At 40.4% G+C, this 21,476-nt stretch overlaps 1 protein-coding gene across 6 annotated transcripts in view; it reads right to left on the bottom strand.

Moving 5' to 3' along the window:
* The window catches only part of LOC101484089 (glutamate receptor 3), a 101,175-nt gene that overhangs the window by 34,361 nt on the left and 45,338 nt on the right, over positions 1–21,476 (bottom strand). For all 6 annotated transcript variants that reach the window (XR_013101438.1, XR_013101436.1, XM_076891933.1 and 3 more), the window contains exons 4-7: positions 17,574–17,761; positions 2,412–2,465; positions 1,227–1,388; positions 337–504 (exon numbers count right to left, since the gene is read on the bottom strand). Coding sequence is in view for 4 of the 6 variants with exons in the window: in XM_076891933.1 (XP_076748048.1) it covers positions 337–504; positions 1,227–1,388; positions 2,412–2,465; positions 17,574–17,761 (572 nt within the window). In the remaining 2 variants the exon portion in view is untranslated. The remainder of the gene's footprint in view (positions 1–336; positions 505–1,226; positions 1,389–2,411; positions 2,466–17,573; positions 17,762–21,476) is intronic.

Raw genomic sequence — 21,476 nt, forward strand, 5'->3', positions numbered from 1 at the left:
AGTTATAACCCAGGTTGCATACTGTAGCTGGCATTAAGGTACTTGGAGTCCACGGAGCTACTGAAGTGCATGCTGTCTGTTAATCAAATGATGAACTGGATACGCTTTAATAAAAGATGTAGTTTTATGGTAATGAGGGCCTGGATTTTTGAGTGAGCTCTGTGCAGAGATATCTGCAGGCAGAGGGAGGAGAATAGCTCTACACTCTCTTCCCTTCTCTCTGTCACTTTCCATCTTTATCACTCTCTCACTTGCTATTTGTGCTTCGCTTCCTCCAGCCTTTTCTTTAGTTTTTAGCTTGCCACTCGCTTTCCATTTTCCCCGCCCCCACCCTACCGTTTTGAGAGCTCTCTCGATGTCTATGCCTTGGCTCCAAGGTACAGCGGGATTGGCTAGGCAGTCTCCGGCGCTGCCTCGACGAGAGACATCCACACGTTGGCGCCGCAGGTACCTGAAGGCCTCTGCTATCACCAGGATTGCATCGTGGGTCAAAGCTGAAGTGTACTGCACACAGACACACACGCAAGTCAAACAACAAAACAGCTAAAGACACGCTGAATTGGTGTGAGGTAAAAACAAATCAATAAAAAAAGACTGCTGCTTTTTTAATAAAGCTGTTAAAATGAGAAAATCCTGGTGTAATTTGTTCAGCCTATATGTTGCTCTCATGACTTGCATTTCAGCACTTGCCAGGCGGGTCAGTCTGGGCGGCGCTGGCGAAACCTCTGACAGCTTGCTCATGCTAAAAATAGCTATATTAGATAGATTGGATTAGAAAAGCCAGGACTTCTCTAAGGGTCAGGACCTCTTTGAAAACTTTTTAGCGGGGAGAATTAAATAGAGAATTAATGCATGATTTTATCTCCCACGCACTTCCCTTCCAACTTCGCCTGACCTTTTCACCACGGAGGCTAGAGCCACTTGTTTGTTGACCAGCGCACCGTGACAAAATCTAATTAAATGCCATTCAAAATCCATTTCTTTCTTGATCATTGTTTAATTAGATGTAAATTGAAGCAGCAATATAACCTTGGCTTGCGCTGCCTATCAATATATCGATTGCTCTGAGGGATGCAACGCTAAGACAGAGGAAGCAAAGGGTGGGAAAGACAAGAGAATGACAAAGGCAAACAGAGGATGAGAGGAGAAGAACCAATAGACAGCACTTTAGAAAGGATGATCGTTGCACTCCGCATGCACAATGAAAGGCCTTGCAAGCATAGCACCTTCAGAGGGGCGTTTCGGGCCTCTGGGAATTCTCTTTCATCTAGCCGCTCCCAGCGCTGAATAAACTGCTGCACAATCGGGTTCTCAGGGTTGACTATCTGAAACCCTGAAATGTTGGCTCCACCGGCGAAGACTTTGTCCAGGCTCACATTAGAAAATCCCTGAGACGAGACAAAAGAGAAACGGGGGAGGATGAGACTCATGTAACTTGTTTTTCTTTGAGGTTTTTTAATATAACCCGGGGCAAAGCTCCACAAAATATTAGCAGCCATTCTGGCAGCGCGCAAGGTGCATTTTATTAAGGATCCTGTGCTGTCGGAGAGAGCAGCATGTGTTTGCAATTACACTGAAGCAAATGTTTCTCTTCACACTTTGCGGTGGAACCTGAATTCATTTTCACATACACAAGCAGCCAGAAGATACTTTAGAGTTTGTGTCATACCATGTAGAGTCTAAATTTTTTACTTGAACCAACTGGCCTAGTTTCATTCAGAAAGCCTTACCATGTTAAAAAACAACAACAAAAAAAGCCCCCCTAACACTTTTTAATGCATTTTAAAAACGTACGCTGCACCAGCTGCCTTTAAATTTCCTTCTTGACCCTGGAGCTATGACAGTTATTTCTTTTTATGGTCAAATCACTGTTTTTTAAGTGCAGAATTGTGTCATGTTGTGCAAGGACACGAGTCTGACTGCTGCATAATCACATCTTGAAATGGCAGCAGGAGATCAGCGAGTGAGAGCGGGGCCGGCCTTTCACTTAAAAACGCTCATGCTAATACCAAGGCTAAATGAACATTACATTCCCGAGAGTGAAGGGAAAAAATATGGCTGCCCTCCAAGGATCGTTAAAAAGGTTAAATCCTGTTTATTTATTGCTAAGGATGCTCACTGATATTCAAATATGACTGTATACTGAAGCAAAATTGCAATGTAGTGTGACTGCTGGACTGTGATTTATAAAGCATGAGGCACAAACATTGAAAGCCTTATATATGTATATATATATATATATATGTAGAGAGAGAAACAACTATATACAGTCCTATATAAAAGCCTTTAATCCACTTATTGTCCATGCACATTTGCGCCCAAGGCTGAGACTTAGACTCCATGCAGAAAAAAAGCTGGTGTCCCCCTCCCCACACCCCCCACCCCAGGGGAGCAGCATAGTTATTACTCACAAGATTGGCCAGAATGTAGTGGTAACCACGGCTGTTCTTCCCCAGGGTTACAACCTATGGGAGAAAAACATCGATACAGTAAACCACCCATGAGATGAGAGTTAAGAGCCAGGGCTAATGTAAGTGACTACAGTAAATGCGGCGGCATCCCGTGAGCACGCAGGATGCCGCCACAGACGTTTAAACAAAGCAGATCTTCTAAGGAATAACACGGAAGGGGCACTGTTGGGGGGGGGGGGTTCATTAAAGAGGAATTGATAATGAGAGAGAAACAGCAGCAACGTGGAACATCCTTGATCGCTTTTAAGTCATTCACGGCGCTGGGACGTGAGTCCTCGGTAGCTGCTGGACAGAAGGTAGAAAGATGTTTCAAAAGAATTTGTAGCGAGAGAGTAAGATGTAGATCTCTCCCTGCTTTGAAAATATCACACCTTTGAAGCATAACAGCATGTTTCAACCCACACAGTTTGTCTGAAAATAGTAAGTGGTGTTCTAAGCCATTCCATCACTGTGGTACTAAGCATATGCTGTCTTTTATTCTAGATTTTCTTCATCTTTTTTTTCTTTTTTGCTCTGGCCCTGCAGATAAATCCAATACTGAAACTCTAAACAGCTCTGGCTTGTCTGTGCATTACATGCTGGACAGGTTTTTTCAGTCGGACCTCGTGAGGTCTGTTATTTATGAGTTTGCAGTCTTATGCGGATGGACTTCTGAGTGGCTGCCATGCAGAAAACCTGTCAACCATGTCTCCGTTTTCATCTGCGCTCTACAAACAGAGCAACACAAGTTTACAGCAAAATCAGCATGTTTGCACATGTTCTGGCTCCGTTGCAAAAGCAAACTGTCAGTTTATCATCTGTTTGTGCATGCGTGTTCGGCTGGGGACGTTGGATATTTGTTACAGTGGGTCGTTTATGACATTCCCACAGAGCAGGAGAGAGTGATGCAAAGCACTCTTGCATCTACGCATTTTGGCACAAAAAAATGTCTTTGGGGAAAAAAAAAAAAGGGAAACAGTTTCTCCTGCTTTAAGTATAATTATAGCATCATTTTAACTAACCTATGTGCATGACCTATGTAGCGGTAGCAGTAGGAAATGATTGAACAACCTCCCTCGCTTGGACTGAGCATACTCAAAAATCAAACAGACCACTCGTCTCCTTGTGGACATTTGAAGGTTGCCCACGAAGGGAAGAGACATCTTTAGTGTTTTTCACAAACTCACAAAGCCTTTCACTCATGCCATCAAGCTGCTTGGGTGGGTCTGACAGCCTCCCCATCATTAAGGCTTTAAACTTCCACCACTGCTGAATGTCAGACAGACAAGAACAAACCAAAGAAAAGTGAAATAGAAACAAAGGGGAAGTGAGCTGATTATGATGCAGAAATAGCCAGAGACGACTGTTAGAATCCATCAATCTCCTTCTAATGATTAAGTGACACAAAGCTTCATGAAAATAGCTCTCTGCAACACTTTTACTGCAGTGAAATCACAGCGAGACAGATCAGGATAATTCTTCACGAGCCAATTTGGACTCTTTGCACTGCTGCATTTTCGCTGGACAAACCAAGTGGCTCCACTTTCCTTCACTGTGTGCTAACCTTGACTCTGGCCATAAGCCTCATCACACCTGCTCAGGAACTGGGCAAAGAAAGACCTCACCACCTGCCTGCAACCTAGAGCTCGCAGCCAGTCTGGCAACGGCTACAAGAGGCAACCTTGGGATGGAGCACAGCGAGACATTGATGACAGAGACACACAGAACCTCCAGCCAGAGTACACAAACCTTTCCCCTCAACCTCTTTAATTAGGCAGACAGCAACACCCTCAGCTGCTCCAGGTGACATGGACAGATTTCGTTGTTAAATTAAACGTTCTTTTTAAAAGTCCTTTTGATATTGCAGAATTTATACACACAATACTTCAGCTCAGTGAAAGAGGATGTTCTGAAAGTTAATTTTATTATGACCACCTTTACTCTTCGTCTTCTTTTTTTTTAAATCCTGTGCTATCTGGGAGCTTTTACAAACAGAATTATGATAACACTGCTTTGCTGAACACATTTTGCTTTTCCAAAATCAGCTCTATAAATTCTCTATAGGCTCTTCTTGTTTAGGGTTTATCTGATTATTTCTTTATTTCTATTCATGTTATTTCAGTTATTACATTATATGTGGTATACAGTATAACAATGTCGAAGGCAGGAAAGGCTGGAGGAAAAATAAAAGGGAGGTGGTGGGGGGGGGACGTAATAGGGGGTTAGAGTACAAATAGAAATGCACAATGTTTCGCCAACTGCCACTGTGTGTGAAAATGCACAGGTACATACATCAGCAATCTTCTTTTGGTGTGTGTGTGTGTGTGTGACAGAGAGAGAAAGAAAGCGAGAGTGTGTCTTTGTTACAAAATATACTTGAAAATGAGGGTGGGAAGCCTCAATCAGGCCATTTGCAGCCCCCAAGAGTACTGAAGATGTAAGGCCACACTCTCAGGCCTCCCAGAACCGCTCAGTACCTGGCAGAGACCGCCCCCTGCTTCCCCGACATGGAAGAGATCCAAGCCACCCCAAATCACCAAGGGAGTGGGTTAATGACCATGTCAGCTTATCCAACCACACGCTCTGGGGGTTAGCAGCATCCAGTGGAGAGTGGTGGAGAGGGTGAACACCTCCCTTGATGACTACAGTGACATTAAAAACAAGGAGCAGGTCACCAGCCAGCAGAGGCACATGATGGGGTCTACCCACTGAGACCTACGTGACCCACAACCCTCTGTCTTGTTTCTTTATGTTGTTATGGGTTCTCAATAATGACACCGTTACTTGAAGAGAAGGCTTTTTATACTTTGGAGTGTGGATATCAGTCCAAAGTCTTGGGGCTGATCTGCACGCTGAGCCACAATAACAGCCATCTATTCAATTACAACTACAGTTGCTCCCTCACCTGGGAACCCCACCCCACCCTATGGGCCTGCGGGCACCCACGAGCCGCCAACACTGAAAAAAGTGATATTGTCTCCTTTTAAATATAGCATATTATATTTTGGTATATCTTTTCAATTCAAATGAGTAATTCCTGTCTACATATATAATTCGAGTAACTCCAGAATACATTCCCTGCGTTTTAATCCAATTAATTTTAGTTAATTAAATGTAGCTCAAAATGCTTAAGTATGTTTTTCATAGCCTCCTGCTGGGCCATTTTGCGCATGCGTTAGGACAGGCCACCATTTTGCGCGCGGACTGAAGAAGCGGACTCTTTGTGTGCTGCAAGCGGGCTCAAGTTAATCGCACAACTTCATATAAAGGTGGTCTAGCTTCGGTAAGTAAACCTTTTACGGTCGTTTTTGTTTTATTTTTTTACCTCAGTCAAAGCATGTTGACTCTTTAAGACGTGTGCACATGGAGAAAGAAGTCTAAGTAGTTGTACACCTCTGAACTTTGTCATGAATTTAACTTAAGCTAGCTATGTGCTCTGTTAGCTACTGCTCTATTAAAAGAGTAATTGTATTGATGCGTTAAAATGTCATATGTTTTTAGCTTAGTTCTTGTGGCACACTTTGTACTAACAAATTATGGAACGAGGCAATTTCTCTGTAGCTGTTAGCTGTAAAGTTCACTGTACAGTCGCCTGCAGTTTTAAGTGGAGAAATCGTCCCTCCCGCCACAACATTGGCATTAAGGAATAGTCGGGCGGGGGAGGGGGCTTCTGAACGCACCTGCACAGTCAGGGGTGCAGTAGGAAATAAGTAGGATTGGCGTTGCACAACGTCTTTTGTGCAGAAAAAAATAATGGTTGTAAACTGTGGAGGAGAATAACTCAGTGGTTGCCAAAAATGTGAGATCAAAAGGCACTGAGAGTGATGTTTGTCAGAACTGAAATTAACTCAGAAAAGAAGTTGCTTCACTTGATAGAGCTGTTGAGTGCAAGACCTGTCAGCGGTCTGGTTTAGCATTTAAAGCCTCGCTACGTGCTTCCAAACCGCTGCATTTAATCTCAGAGAAAACTAACACAGAGAAGTAAAGCAAGTGTGTAAGTTCATCTCTTTATGTTTGCATAGTATTTCCATGTTGAGCTTAACAACCGATGTATGGAGCCACAGCTGGACTGGCTGTCGGAGTTTTGTATTGAGGGGGAAAGGAAGCGATTTGTTTTATACTTCAGCTAGAATGAAAAAAGACACAAAGCTGGAGTTATTCGGTGTCTTCATGCTGAACAGCTAAAACTTCTTCCCTCATTCTCCCCCCTCCCTCTCCTGTTGCTACTTCAATCATGAAACTGATCGATTATCAGGTGATCGGCTTTTCTGTCGCTAGTCTCTCTCATTTGTTAGTCACCCAGTTTGCGCTAGAAAGAGGAAAACGGCAGATAAACAACAGCAGCACGTTTAAGCTTGATAAGCTGTTGCTAGAATTTTTTTAATATTACTTCTAGTATCCGCTTATGTTTTCTGGAGCCACAGCCGTAATAGCTGCTGGTCATGATAGTTTGGATATGTGGTGAGAAGGAAACATGAAGGTGAAACCAGGAGAAGTTTTTACTGAATCATTAGAGCTGAACAGGTAATGAAGAAACAGGTTTACATTTTAGGTCACATGAATGAGTTGAAGGGAAGTTATGAACTGTTTCTGAGAGACAAATAACTCCAGGATCCTTTTTTAGGTAGCTGACAGCTGGTAACTGTGCAGGGGCGGATCTAGATGAAGAAAATTAGATGCTTTCCAGATGGTATTCCAAAATCCTTTTCAGGTTAAATGCTTTTTATCAATTTAACAAGATCTCTAACATCATTGGCTGAAATAAACCCCCAAACCATGACAGTACCTCCACTGTGTTTACGTATGGCTGTAGAAACTCACTGTTTATCTCCAGAGATCCTCTATATATATTGGTGAACTTATTAGTGTACATATTTTTTGAAACAAAAAAAAATTAAATGTAGATTTTTCACTAAATATCACTTTATTGTTTTCAGCACAGATTTACATAAAAAGTGTAGGCAGGTGAAAGAGTTAACAATTGATTTAAATATATACATGTAAAAAAGAATTAATTTAACTAAATCCACCTACCAAATTCTGCAGATAGTTTTAACAAATAGGTTACAGTGTATTAATTAGTGAGTTTTAGAGGTGTTGGTAGATGATTTGCTGCTCAACTTTAATCAGGGCTAGCTCTTTCACCTGCCTACACTTTTTATGTAGATCTGTGCTGAAAATAATATGGTGATATTTATTGTCACATTTGGCTCCTCAAAATATTTTCAACTGTTGTTTACCATTATTTTTAGCTGCTATGGTTAAACTGCTATCATTTTATGAACGGTTTTATTAATTTTATCTTTAATAGACACCTTGAAATATTTTAAAACTGTGGGGTTTATAATATTCTTTGGGTTTTTGATTATTATCTTTAGAGGATGTACTGTCCATACAAGCCCACTAGCCAATTATTCCATGTCCCAGTGACACTGAAGAGAAGTGTGCTTGGTGTGTCTCCCCCTTCAGTAATTCCTCTTTTTAGTACACTTTACCCCTTCCACATCGATCCACTAGCTGGTCCCACAGCCATTTGTTCTGCAGCTGAAAGAAAGCCTGCATTTTGCAGACTGCAGTTTTCTTTAAAGCCTGACAACTAGGGTGACCTTGACTTTACCCTCATCCAGTCTCTGCCTGCTTCAGACCTCCCAGACAGAGAGCCCTAAATGCAAAACTACACCTACACGTTTCTAATAAACATCTTCCTCCAAATTTGACCTTTCCAGTGCAGAGTTTGCCACACAACACACGAAGAGGCAGGAGGAAAATGATAGGCTCCCCAGAGTTTGTAAATATCATACCATTCACTGCGAGGCATATGAAAGACAAGCAAATAATGATGCAATAGTTTTTAGCCTCTCTCTGAACTATGGAAACCCAGAATCCAAAGCACCATTAAACTCATAGGGCTTCATAAAATTAATCTTTACTGAGTCTTCACAGTTTAACAGTTGGCTGATTATTCTTTAAATTTTAATTTTTAAGATTAGTGAAAAAAAAGTAATTGAATATCTTGTTTTGTTCAACTCGTTTTACCTCAAAGATATTCCACTAGAAAGAATACAAAGACAAACAATTTTGTTTGATTTAACAATCAATCACTATTAGAACGGAAGATAATTTTCCATCAGTCTACTAATCTATTTGCTGTAATTGTTACAGATCAGTGTTTTAGTAAGGAATGTCCAGGAAGAGGTTCAGTCGGCACAGCTTTCTTGCAAGGGTCAATGCTCCATCAAAAGGACATTTAACACCAATGATATGAAATCATTGGTGTTATTTGTGAGTTGTGTCATGTGTGATTTGTGCTTACATATATTTTGAAGTAATCTATATTTTTACTCTAAAGCCAAGGTCAGAAACAGGTATGTTTAAAGAAACAACAGTCTATGAATATTAATACTTTCACTGCAACTCACTTTGAGTGATAATGGCTCCATCGCTGTGCTATGACTTATAATACTAAATGTCAGTCCTAGTAAGTCTCATACAGTGAAAGCTAAGATGTGTGTTTTCAGTCTCCCCTTTGGCTGCTGAGTTGACATTAGCTAACATTTAAAATTCATAGACTGAAAGGCTGCAGCTCATGGTGCTCAAGATGCTGATGTGATATGCCTAAAGGTGTTTTACTCTACGCTAATGTCAGATCTTTGTTGCTTGGTTTTTTGTTAGTCTGTTGTCACCAGAATGGACGCTCAAGACATTTCTTAAAGCAAAATTTTAAAAAAAAAGAAACAATATTTGTTTGTTTTTTTCAAGCTTCATACTGCTAACCTTAGTTTGGCTCTTTGCAAGCATCTGCACGGACAGCATGCTAACGCAAAGCTAGCCAAGAACCCAGAGTGATGTTAAAGTTGAGTTTTTGCCGACTCCAGCCCAGCAGTCAAAGTCTGATCTTCAACAGGTAACACAGGCAGTGATGAGCAGTCAGGTTTGTAGCCTCCATTTTTACCTGTTCATGTTTCTAAAGTAGAATTACTGTGGCGATCGCTTTGAAGTCTCTTTTCGACTGGTTTTCATTTGTTGGCTCTGTTCAAACATAAATACTAAAAGAAGGACCCCATGTGCGGTCTCATTAGGTCAGGGATTTGTGTTGGTGTGTAGGACTAAAGATTATACTGTTAACTGGTAATTATGAGACAGCGCCCTTTACGACATTTTATGGAGTAATAAGAAAGTAATGTAATCAGTGTTACTTTTAAGAAAACTGTGGGTGTAATAATTATATTTGTTGATTAACGACCCTAACACTGGTACTGAGCAGAGTTCTCAAAAGAATGGATTCTTGGACACTAATTGGTACTGAAATCTATTATTACATTAAATACCCATTAGCAAAAGTATTGATGGCAGCTAATTGCAAGAACAGTAGCACAGCAGCTTGGTGAATCAAGAGGGACACCCTGGGCTTCATGAAGAGTTTCATAAGGTCAGTAAAGCTCTTCTAAATAACATTCAATTTTTTTAACTTATCATATACAGGGAGTGCAGAATTATTAGGCAAGTTGTATTTTTGAGGAATAATTTTATTATTGAACAACAACCATGTTCTCAATGAACCCAAAAAACTCATTAATATCAAAGCTGAATGTTTTTGGAAGTAGTTTTTAGTTTGTTTTTAGTTTTAGCTATTTTAGGGGGATATCTGTGTGTGCAGGTGACTATTACTGTGCATAATTATTAGACAACTTAACAAAAAACAAATATATACCCATTTCAATTATTTATTTTTACCAGTGAAACCAATATAACATCTCCACATTCACAAATATACATTTCTGACATTCAAAAACCAAACAAAAACAAATCAGCGACCAATATAGCCACCTTTCTTTGCAAGGACACTCAAAAGCCTGCCATCCATGGATTCTGTCAGTGTTTTGATCTGTTCACCATCAACATTGCGTGCAGCAGCAACCACAGCCTCCCAGACACTGTTCAGAGAGGTGTACTGTTTTCCCTCCTTGTAAATCTCACATTTGATGATGGACCACAGGTTCTCAATGGGGTTCAGATCAGATGAACAAGGTGGCCATGTCATTAGTTTTTCTTCTTTTATACCCTTTCTTGCCAGCCGCGCTGTGGAGTACGTGGACGCGTGTGATGGAGCATTGTCCTGCATGAAAATCGTGTTTTTCTTGAAGGATGCAGACTTCTTCCTGTACCACTGCTTGAAGAAGGGGTCTTCCAGAAACTGGCAGTAGGACTGGGAGTTGAGCTTGACTCCATCCTCAACCCGAAAAGGCCCCACAAGCTCATCTTTGATGATACCAGCCCAAACCAGTACTCCACCTCCACCTTGCTGGCGTCTGAGTCGGACTGGAGCTCTCTGCCCTTTACCAATCCAGCCACGGGCCCATCCATCTGGCCCATCAAGACTCACTCTCATTTCATCAGTCCATAAAACCTTAGAAAAATCAGTCTTGAGATATTTCTTGGCCCAGTCTTGACGTTTCAGCTTGTGAGTCTTGTTCAGTGGTGGTCGTCTTTCAGCCTTTCTTACCTTGGCCATGTCTCTGAGTATTGCACACCTTATGCTCTTGGGCACTCCAGTGATGTTGCAGCTCTGAAATATGGCCAAACTGGTGGCAAGTGGCATCTTGGCAGCTGCACGCTTGACTTTTCTCAGTTCATGGGCAGTTATTTTGCGCCTTGGTTTTTTCACACGCTTCTTGTGACCCTGTTGACTATTTTGAATGAAACGCTTGATTGTTCGATGATCACGCTTCAGAAGCTTTGCAATTTTGAGACTGCTGCATCCCTCTGCAAGATATCTCACTATTTTTGACTTTTCTGAGCCTGTCAAGTCCTTCTTTTGACCCATTTTGCCAAAGGAAAGGACGTTGCCTAATAATTATGCACACCTGATATAGGGTGTTGATGTCATTAGACCACACCCCTTCTCATTACAGAGATGCACATCACCTAATATGCTTAATTGGTAGTAGGCTTTTGAGCCTATACAGCTTGGAGTAAGACAACATGCATGAAGCGGATGATGTGGACAAAATACTCATTTGCCTAATAATTCTGCACTTCCTGTATGTTAACCTGGCCAGCCAAACGTTAGATGTTTAACTATTAGCAATAAACCACATTAACATTTTATAAGTTATAAAAGTATAAAAGTAGTCAGTAAAGTTCTTCAAATTAAAATTAAATTACTTAACTGTTATCATAGGGTGACCAAGTCCGGGTTTTCCTATAGGGCTATAGAGAACCCATATGTGTGACGTCATCCCCGAGCTGCTACTTTGTGAGTTGTTGTTCAGCGCTCACAGACGGGACAGACAGCGCACAGGAGCGCCTGGTGATGTTTGAAAGATGCCAAAGCGCAAATGCAGCTTTTCAGACGAACTGCAAAAGAAATTTCCCTCGTACCGTCCCGGTACTGGTAATTTTTCTTATACAGATGAGGCCTTACTTTTGTACCATTATTTAATTCCAGAGGTTTTTAAGTTAATTATTTGCCCTTGTTGACTTGTAAAAGCCTATATGACATTTTTTGTTTCACCATTCATTAACCGCACAGAGAAGGCATCGTTTACATATGTTAAAATTTTCGTTAAGCAAACAGTATTATTAAAGTTCTTCATGACTGGGCCAAGTGTCCTCTTATGCATTAACCTGCATTTTATAAGTTATCAATATAGGAGCAGCTAGCAACTTTGGCTAATTCACAAAATGTTAACATGGGAGCTAGGCAGCAAACATTATTTTCCTGGGTACTGGTTTGAAATTCTAGTGCACAGAAATATCAATCATTAGTGTTTTTTAAATATCACAACAATACAAAGTAGCAAACCGTCTTTGGCTAATTGAACATACAACTGTTTCCAATGCAAATTTTAACAAACTTTCTTGGCATAGTTTGACTATAGTTTAGAACTGTGTATGAAAATCCCTGTAATTCCTATTGAGCCCAATCAACTAAAGCTGAAAGTCTGAGCTTCAATAGCATCTTAATTGCTTAATTTCAAATCTATTGTGGTGGTGTACATGGCCAACATTGTGAAAAGTGTGGCACTACATTTCTGGACTTCATTGTATAATCTTGCGACTGTAGAGATTCCTAAGTGTCCCACTTCAATTAGGATGGGGCAGAAGGCTGAATTTTAGTTTTATATGCTTTGATGTAAAAGGACTTTCGCCTTTTTCGAACTCCCATTTTTTACTTCAAGGCGCTTATAGAAGTGCTTTTAGTGGAGCACTCTCTAATTAACAGCAAATAGCGGCTGTGGCTGAGACGCTTTTCTTGGCGGCCGTGATATATGCCCCTGAAGTGTTGGCCTTCCCCCAAATGCGGAACGTTTTAGAAACACCTGACTCATATTCAAATGATTATGTCTATCATTGCGCTGAGATACAAGAACTACTTAGAGTTGATACCTTGGGAGGAAGAAATCATTGGAAACGTAGCAGAGACAGCCGCATGCTTGTGTGCCAAAACTTTAAAGGAGAAAGATGGCTTACTCAGTTTTTATTGAAAATGAACGAGGCAATTTCACATGACTGATAAGGTGAAAGGGGCTCCTCTGGTTTATATATTGCAATATTATACACTGTATTCTCACACAGTTATAGCAACATGTTCAAATCTCACAGTCACAGCGCCCGGGTCTCAGCCTCTCATTCATTGGTTGAGTCAGCAGGTCACATTCTTTTTAATGATAACACTTTAATCCCATTTAATTCTATAATCACAGTTAATAAATGGCCCTCAACACCTAAGGTTGGTGTAAGGGATTTGAAAGCAGCACCTAGCTTTACATCAAGCAACATGGGGGCAACGAGCTGATGTTGAGATCAGAAGTGTCTTTTATATCAGTGGAGAGATTAGCTTGCTTTCTTAGCAGTTTTCTCAACGATGTGTAATCAAAGGGCGATGACTGCAAGAGAGGGATTAACGTGGTGTTTTACTTGTAACTCGGAGATTGCCAGAGTGCATTTATTCAGATTTGGTTTTTCCTCCCATTCTTTAATACCTTCACTCACATCCATGTTTGCCAGCATGTCACAATATGTCATCCCTGGGTTTTCACTGAGTCATCTGCAACATTGATTGAGACTCTTCTGTTTATTGCTGACAGCCTTCTTTTATATGCTGCTGGCGATCTGTCATCCATTCTCTCCCTCTCCCACTACTTCTTATCTCCCATGGTAAAACGTCCTACCCTTTTCTTAAATTCGATATCATGCAAAGACTTGAGATTCTATAATACATCGAACTGCTGGTTTTCTCAGAACTCTCTATTGGAGAGGGGAGAAACGGATGGACAATCTCCAGTTCTCCATGGGGAGGCAATGTGGCCACCCTTAATTCCTCTACAGGCAGCAAAATGTTGTTCTAACAAATCCCCAAATGCACCTACTTTTTTTCTTGCTCTTTCAGTGAATCCTTTTTGCTTTTTATTGTTTTTTTTTCCTGTATGAAAATGCAGCTTTGTGGCTGGCAGGGTGCTCACTGCCAGCCTGTCTTTGAACAGCTTGCTTGCCCTGGGCCTGTCCAAGATGCCATTGTCTGTGTGTGTGTGTGTGTTGTGTTTTTTTTAAATTTTATTATTTTGTTTTTTTCTTTCCTGTCTGCTTGCCCGCCTGTCTCTCTTTACACTAGTGATGAGCAAGTTGTTGCCTCTAAACAGACTCCAGTGCAGAAATCCCAGGAGAAGAGGCAGCCAGCAAGGAGCACAGAAACTGATACATGTACGAGCAATCTCACTGATGAATCAGATTAGGCATGACAACACATACAGTCAAGTAAACAAGCATACACTCAGAGGCTGCAATACATACACTCACTTTTAAAAGCCACCAGTGGTAGCAATACAGAGATGATCGCTGTTTGTTTACAGGGCTCCTTTAACGGTATAAATATTTTGGTTCATGTATGCTATCATAAACCTAGATGGTTCAATGAAACACATTGATTGGATATGTTTAGGAGAGCAGAGCTGGCAGAGGGTCTGATATTCTAGTCATAAGGAAAGATTTGCCATAGGGTTAATTTATCTGCAGTGCAGTATTGATGGAGAAGTCCTATAGACGATAAATCCTGAGTGGTTGTTACAGCATAAAATGATAATGGCCCGGGCGTAGCATTCTCCTCAGCATCTCAAAACAAATTTGTAGGGACGCTCAGTCAGCTCTCGTACGAGTAAACAAAACTTGGCCTGATGCAGCAGTATGCAAATACTTCTCTTATGAAGCTTTTACATCATGTCAAATGAAAAACGAAGGGAATAAAAGAAACGTTCAGGTGGGTGGGTGGGTGCCAACCACAGAAGAGGCACATTCTGTTTTGTGTTTGTCTGTAGAAACCTCCATTTAAGAACATGGTAGGTGAACTAAAGCAAGCCAACTAATTGATTATGATTCTAGAAGGGAACCATGACCACTTAAATAACAATTTAATCATAGTAATTTGATCAAGAGAGAAGAGAAAGCCTTCTACCTTCTCAGCATATGTTCAGTTTTATTGCAAGGCTTCTTAAATCTTGTAAAAAGCACTCAGGATGACCTCGCTGTTGAAAAATGCTATATACAGAACCCACGCTTGCCTTGGCTTTTTATATAGTTAGCTATTCAGAAGAATAACATAAGAACGTTTTACTAGATGGTTATTCATCGTACAAAGAGTAGTGGTCTACAGTCTCCTCTAAATTACAAATTATTTTCTTTTAAAGGTAAACAGCTAACCTGCGTGTTTACTGTGCTTCTGTGCAGCTAGTGGTAATACAATTTGCAAAGCTGATACCTGAATGGAACTGTGCACACAGAGATCTTTGACTTTCACATTATAACTGCTTCCCACAGCTGCTTTTCTTCAGCGGTGTTAATGAAGAGCAGCACAGAGGTTTCTCTTTCTGTGCAACAATTGTGCAAGCTCGTCACTTTCCCATTGCGATAACGACACTCCACGAACATCATTGTCTGCTTAAAGGAAGAAAAAAAAAATCCATTCAGCAGTGGGATTACTCAGACTGAAATCATAAAACTAAGCCACCGAGCTGATTCCCATTTCCCCCAGCAATCAGCTAGCTGGATCTGCTCTGCGTCATGATCCTCTCTCAACAGGCACTGACCTTGATGGATTGGAGCAACATTATGACACGCAGACACCAGTGCCTGCACACCGGTTCTGTTTGAACTCAGCCACCAGTCTGCCACAGATTAAACTCTATCTGTCGACAATCATTGGTTAATAGAACTACTACAGCAGGTAGAAGCAGCGGGTTTTACCACATAGCAGACAGTGGGTGCCATTTTTGGCATGATTGCCCCCGTGGGAGACGGTCCATTCCTGTTTCAATGTATAATGGCCCGATAGGAGGCAGCTGCAGAGTGAAGTCCAGCAGCTTCCCTGAATGCCTCATGACTCATCTATATTGGCAGAGCTAGCTGGATTATTTCAATTAGCTCTAACAAAAAACAATCCCACGCTGAGATTGTCACTGAAACAAGGGGCAAAACTGAGCACGCTGCTGCTTTGAAGGTTAGCTTCTGCAAAAGCTACATTTTTCCCCTCTTTGTAGAAAAAAAAAGCCAAGGCAGAAAAATGAATGATGATGATTATCGTCGCGTGTTGAGGAGGAAAGAGCTCAACATAAAAAAGAAAGAAAAAATCATTAACGGGAACAAAGACAGGAACAGAATAACATCAAACAGATTACTGCCCCGCATCCTTATTATTGTTTACAGGGAGAAAGCAATTAAAAACGCAACCATTAATATGCCTCACACGTGATGTGCAATGAGTGTTCTAAGCTTTTCTTAAAAGCTGAAGCATATTCCAGCACTTTGAACGGAAACGTATTTCGATATAGTCCCAGAATTGTAAAGGGAGGAAATTTGCAGTTCAAGAATTAAATTAGACACAGCAAATTATTACTAAAAGCTATTCTGTTTTAAACTATGACTCTGGGATCAAATTAGATTCATAAAAAACAAGTGAAACTAACAGTCATTGAGGGGATATTGTGAGGCAAAGAGAAGCCAATATCTAAATGAATGTTAACGAGCAGAATCCAATTCAGGAACTGATTGCCTTATAAGCAGGCGGCAGCAGGCAGGGGTGCAGGCTGGAGAGGAGCAAGCGAGCAGAGGAGATGCATGGCATAATAGCCACTCATCTATTCATGGTAATTGTGTTTCCCCTACTACAAGGACTGGTGGACCTTTCATTTTCTCCTCAGGCAATGGACGTGATAGAGGAACGGAGGGGTTTTGGGTTGTTAGGAGAGGATTAAAAGGGCTGCATCATCAGTGGTCTCTTCAAATGGCTGCTCACACTCAGACCTCTCGCTACCTTGGGCTCTCGGGCAGCTTCAATACACAAAGATTTTCAAACGAGACAGCATCAGACGTTGCAACCAAACAATGCCAAATAGGGCTCTTCAAATAGGCAGGGTTGCTGCTATGTCTCATAGGCCTTAGGTGATCCCAAACTGAGTGAGTATAGGAAAAAAGAAAGAAAAAAGAAAGAAGGTTTGGTTCCAAAATTAGCTATGGTGAGTCAAACGCATACTTAAAAAACACCAGTATTAGCAAAAACCTGAAAGTCTTAGATAATAAATTATAGACGGATTAAATGTTTCTTGATTTTATCACTTCACTGATAAAGTGGAGCTTTTTCTCTGCAACTGAAAAATAAATGTGTAAAAAAGGAACACATTAATTTAAACCTGATAAAAAAAAGAGCTAAGAGGACCTGCAGAGTTCTGGAGGTTAACGCTTTTTACGCTACACATCAGTCATTCGACACTGAAACATTGGCAGCACAAAGACACAAAGATATCCCGACTGTAAGTATTATAAACAAACTACAGAGACTACATTTCCCATAATGCTAGATGTTCTGTTAACCTAGCCTGACAAGTGCACAATTTTTATTACACATAATGATCTTGCCTCTCAGCCAAAGATAACTCAAAGCATGTATTTAGATGCAACTAGTGTTCAAGAAGACTGCTAAATAAACTTTGGTATATAATAAAATAAGTCCTTTTAATATCTGCTGTTTTAGTCTGCTACTACTGCAAGCGAAAAAAAAAGGACTTGAGGTAGAGTGTAAGTGTAGGCGGTGATATAATGAGCATGCCTATACACTGAGGCTCAGAGGCTCACCTGCTCTAATATAGTGTTGATCCTATCCACCTCGCAGTCAATCACATAGCGCTTCTCCTGCCTCCTGTCCATCTCCTCAATGATGCGCTTGAACTCGGCTGCGTCCGTTGTGCTGCTAACAGAGCGAGCGGTCACCTGCCAGTTGTTAGCGACTGCTGCCTCCATGATGGCCTGCAGTATGGAGAAACCTACAGGGAGAGAGAGAGTGAGAGCACGTAACTCAGAGGATTAAACAAAAAAATCGACCAGCACACATCAAGAGTTATGCAGAGCCGAGTGGCTTCTAATTTATTCTGGAGAGGTTTTTGCTTGAATCCAGAGGTTAAAGGCCATCTCATTACAATCTAAAATAGCATTACAAAGTCTGCAAGCCCACTAAAATATTTTCTTGAGTCTAGACTTTGTGTGCCTGTGTGTATGTGTGTTTAATTCACATTTGCATATTGACAAGGCAGTATCATAATGAAGTGAAAGGACAGGAATCGTATCTCCATATTATTAAAAGATCAGTGGGTGATGTTATTGCACTTGGCATCAATTAAATTATGGCATTTAGCTCAGCCACATGTTAACTTTGACAGTGCGGTGAAACACATTGCAGCCTGTGTCTCCTTGGAGGATCCTGCCAACTCATTTTAAGATAAAGACAATGAAAGATTTATCCAAGCCAGTGGTAGCAAGTGATCATTATAATACTAGAAGAATGGAAAATGAGCCCTTCTAATGATTAATTCACACATGAAATATTTTCATTTAACAGAGTGCTCAGAAACACTATGGTCAAATCACATACCACACAATGAATAATGTAACCATATTTCTGGAGGGATAGATTGCATGTAGGACAAGCTGAAATAAAAATGGCTTAAATCGTCTCCAGTGTATAACAAATGGGCATGAACGTGATGAAGATTGTGAAAATCAAACATCATTAGGCCAAGCAGAATGCAGTCATAACATGTGCAATAAGCTTATTTTTCAAATTTTTTTATAATATTCACATGATCTGTCATGTGCGTAGCTGATACAGAAAGGGAAACAAGGAGAAAAAATAATCTTTCAGCAACAGCATGCCCTGGCAAACATGTAGACAAATATAGATTTTGTTTCTGTGCAACATCATCACAGCGATGTTGGGGGCAAAAAGTAACTCTTCAAGGCAGCGGAGCCAGGCTCCAAAGCAGAGACAAGGATGAAAAAAAAGATGGATGGGAAATGTTAAATAATCCAAGGGAATCATGTGCCTATGCTAAGAACAGAAGAGGAATATGAACCCAGACCACTAAATGAATTCCTGTCGGTCCTAAAGCCAGCAAGGTTCTTTACAGTGCTTGGACCCTTATTCTCAATATGGTTAATCCTTTGGACATATCCCAAACTTTAGCTTTTGTACACAAAGACAAACAACATAACTGTATGCACATCAGCATTCTCACATTACAAAGAATAAGTTCATTAATATAATTTATGGTCAGAATTACCGAGGCTTCTTGTATCATCAATAACAATCCCAGATTTAACTGACTATCACAGCTAGCTAACAGCCCATGTTGCTTCTTTTTATAATTAGTTAGTGTTTATTTTGTTGGCTTAAGTTTTGTTTTTGGTGCTATAAACATTAAAACATTATTGAATTGATTTGAACTCAATGCCTACAGTACCTTATGTCTGGTACAGCATGCTTACAGGAGTTATAGCAGGTCGAGAAGTATGCTAACCTGCTAACTTTCACATTAGCTTCTGCACACAAAGACAAACAACATAACTGTATGGGCATAAGCATTCCCACCATTACAAAGAATAATTTCATTGATATAATTTATGGTCAGAATTACCGAGGCTTTTTGCATCATCAATAACAATCCCAGATTTAGCTGACTGTCTCACAGCTAGCTAACAGTCCATTTAGCTTCTCTTTATAATTAGGTTTAGTGTTTACTTTTTGGCTTAAGTTTTGCATTTGACACTGTAAACATTTAAACCTTATTGGATTGATTCGAATTGAATACCTACAGTACCTTATGTTTGGTACAATATGCTTACAGCAGTTGTGGCAAGTCGAGAAGCATTCTAACCTGCTAACCTTCACATTTACTAAATTAGCAACAAACATTAACACTAAACCCATGCTACGATATTGTTAAATAAGGAAATGACAGACACACTCAACATCCAACTAAAAACATTCAAAGCTTGCTAAATTCAAACCAAGAGCATGCCAACAATATATTTTTTATAGTTAGCTTCTTTTAGCCAAACTTTGGCAGGTTTAGTGCATGGGCCACTTCATTCAGACACCTGATACTTTTGCCTGCTAAACATAATTTTACATCAATATGGAAATGAAAGGCAAACAAACAGATTCAATTTTGATATGGCATTTTAATATGAAGTCTGGAAGAAATTACAGACAACATTATTAAGAAGTCAATAACAATGTTTAACTTCAATCTGGTGACCGACTGCCAGAGCGGTTTTCTTCTTTTAAAAAACCGAGCAGACTTTGTAACCATTAAAACCTGTCTGTGGAGGCTGTTATGGAAATTGTCTGACATAATATGAAATAAGTGGGAAAAGTAAACATTTTACTTTTATTTATTTATTTTTTTACTTTACCTTTGTTATTTATTTTGAGCTATTTTTCTGTACAACTTTATCTCTGTGAACCGGCTGCAGACAGCCAACAAAGCCTGCACAGAGACCAAAGAAGCAACAACAGCAGCTCTAACAAGGAAGCCTCTTTGTGATTCACTGCATTTGTCTTCTGCATGTCTTTTCTTTTTCATTTGGTCAAGTAGCTCTCTTTTTTTTTGTTGTTGTTATTTTTTGGATTTCCACGTACTTTGAGACTACTGTACCATGTGTGTCTGTGCTCCTGGTGTGCCAACATTGCTTTAGCACACAGCCACATCTCCACCAGACGACCTTTTGGCAAGCAGTACAGCAAGTAGTGGAGACCGACACACACTGTGTCATCTGTCCATAGGAGCGGTGGCATACTGCCTAGAGACATTAAGCTGCCAGATCTCAAGGTTATGTGGCAACCTGGTTATCAGGTGAAAGGGCTCTAAGGATTCAGCTCATAGCTTATGAATGTAACCTGTAGCAAAACACAGTTTACATACTACTGTATGTAAAGAGTGAGTCTAGCTAACAGGTCTTACCAGAATTAAAGGTCAAAAACTTTACACTGTAGTGAGTTAAAAACAATATGGATATAGATGTAATTTTCTAAACTATCATCATTTTTACATGAGTGGAGCAGAGCACTCATGTGCTAAACTTCCTCAGATCTCCTTTACCTAAAGCACAAGTTACAGAGTGAAGGTTTGAATAACATGGATGCATTATTCATTTTCCTGAGGCATATGCTCACAACCTCACCAACCACAAGCCAGCTGGATAGCATGGCAGTCTTCCCGGCAATAAAAAGCTTCTCACATTAAGAGATGTCACGCAGATTAACTGGGTCAAAATGGTCTCTGTTGGTTTGGGAACTGTTGAGAAGGCTGGTAAAGGTAAAAATGCCAGTGTATCATTTACCACACGCTAATCACATTGGGTGTACGACATGCCATGCATGTGGGTTAAAATGATAGGGTGCTCATTGTTTCAGGGCTGCGTGTATGTATTTGTTTAGGGTAGTGTAATCTGTGATTCCCGTGCTCCTTGAAAGGCACAATAGTATGTCTCAGAATAATTTTAAATGTTAGAAAAACTAAATTCTCACAGCGGGAATGATTTGGAAATTTGGGCTTTACATATGCAAGGATCTACAGTGTGCTGTCCAGAAAATGAAACAAACAAAAAAAATCCTATTTTCACTTTCGAGATGAAGTGGGAAGTGAAAAACATGAATTATGCTTTTATGTGGAGGAGGGATATACTGTCAATCAGATTACA

Source organism: Maylandia zebra, linkage group LG2 (genome assembly GCF_041146795.1).
Source record: "Maylandia zebra isolate NMK-2024a linkage group LG2, Mzebra_GT3a, whole genome shotgun sequence".
NCBI lineage: Eukaryota > Metazoa > Chordata > Actinopteri > Cichliformes > Cichlidae > Maylandia > Maylandia zebra.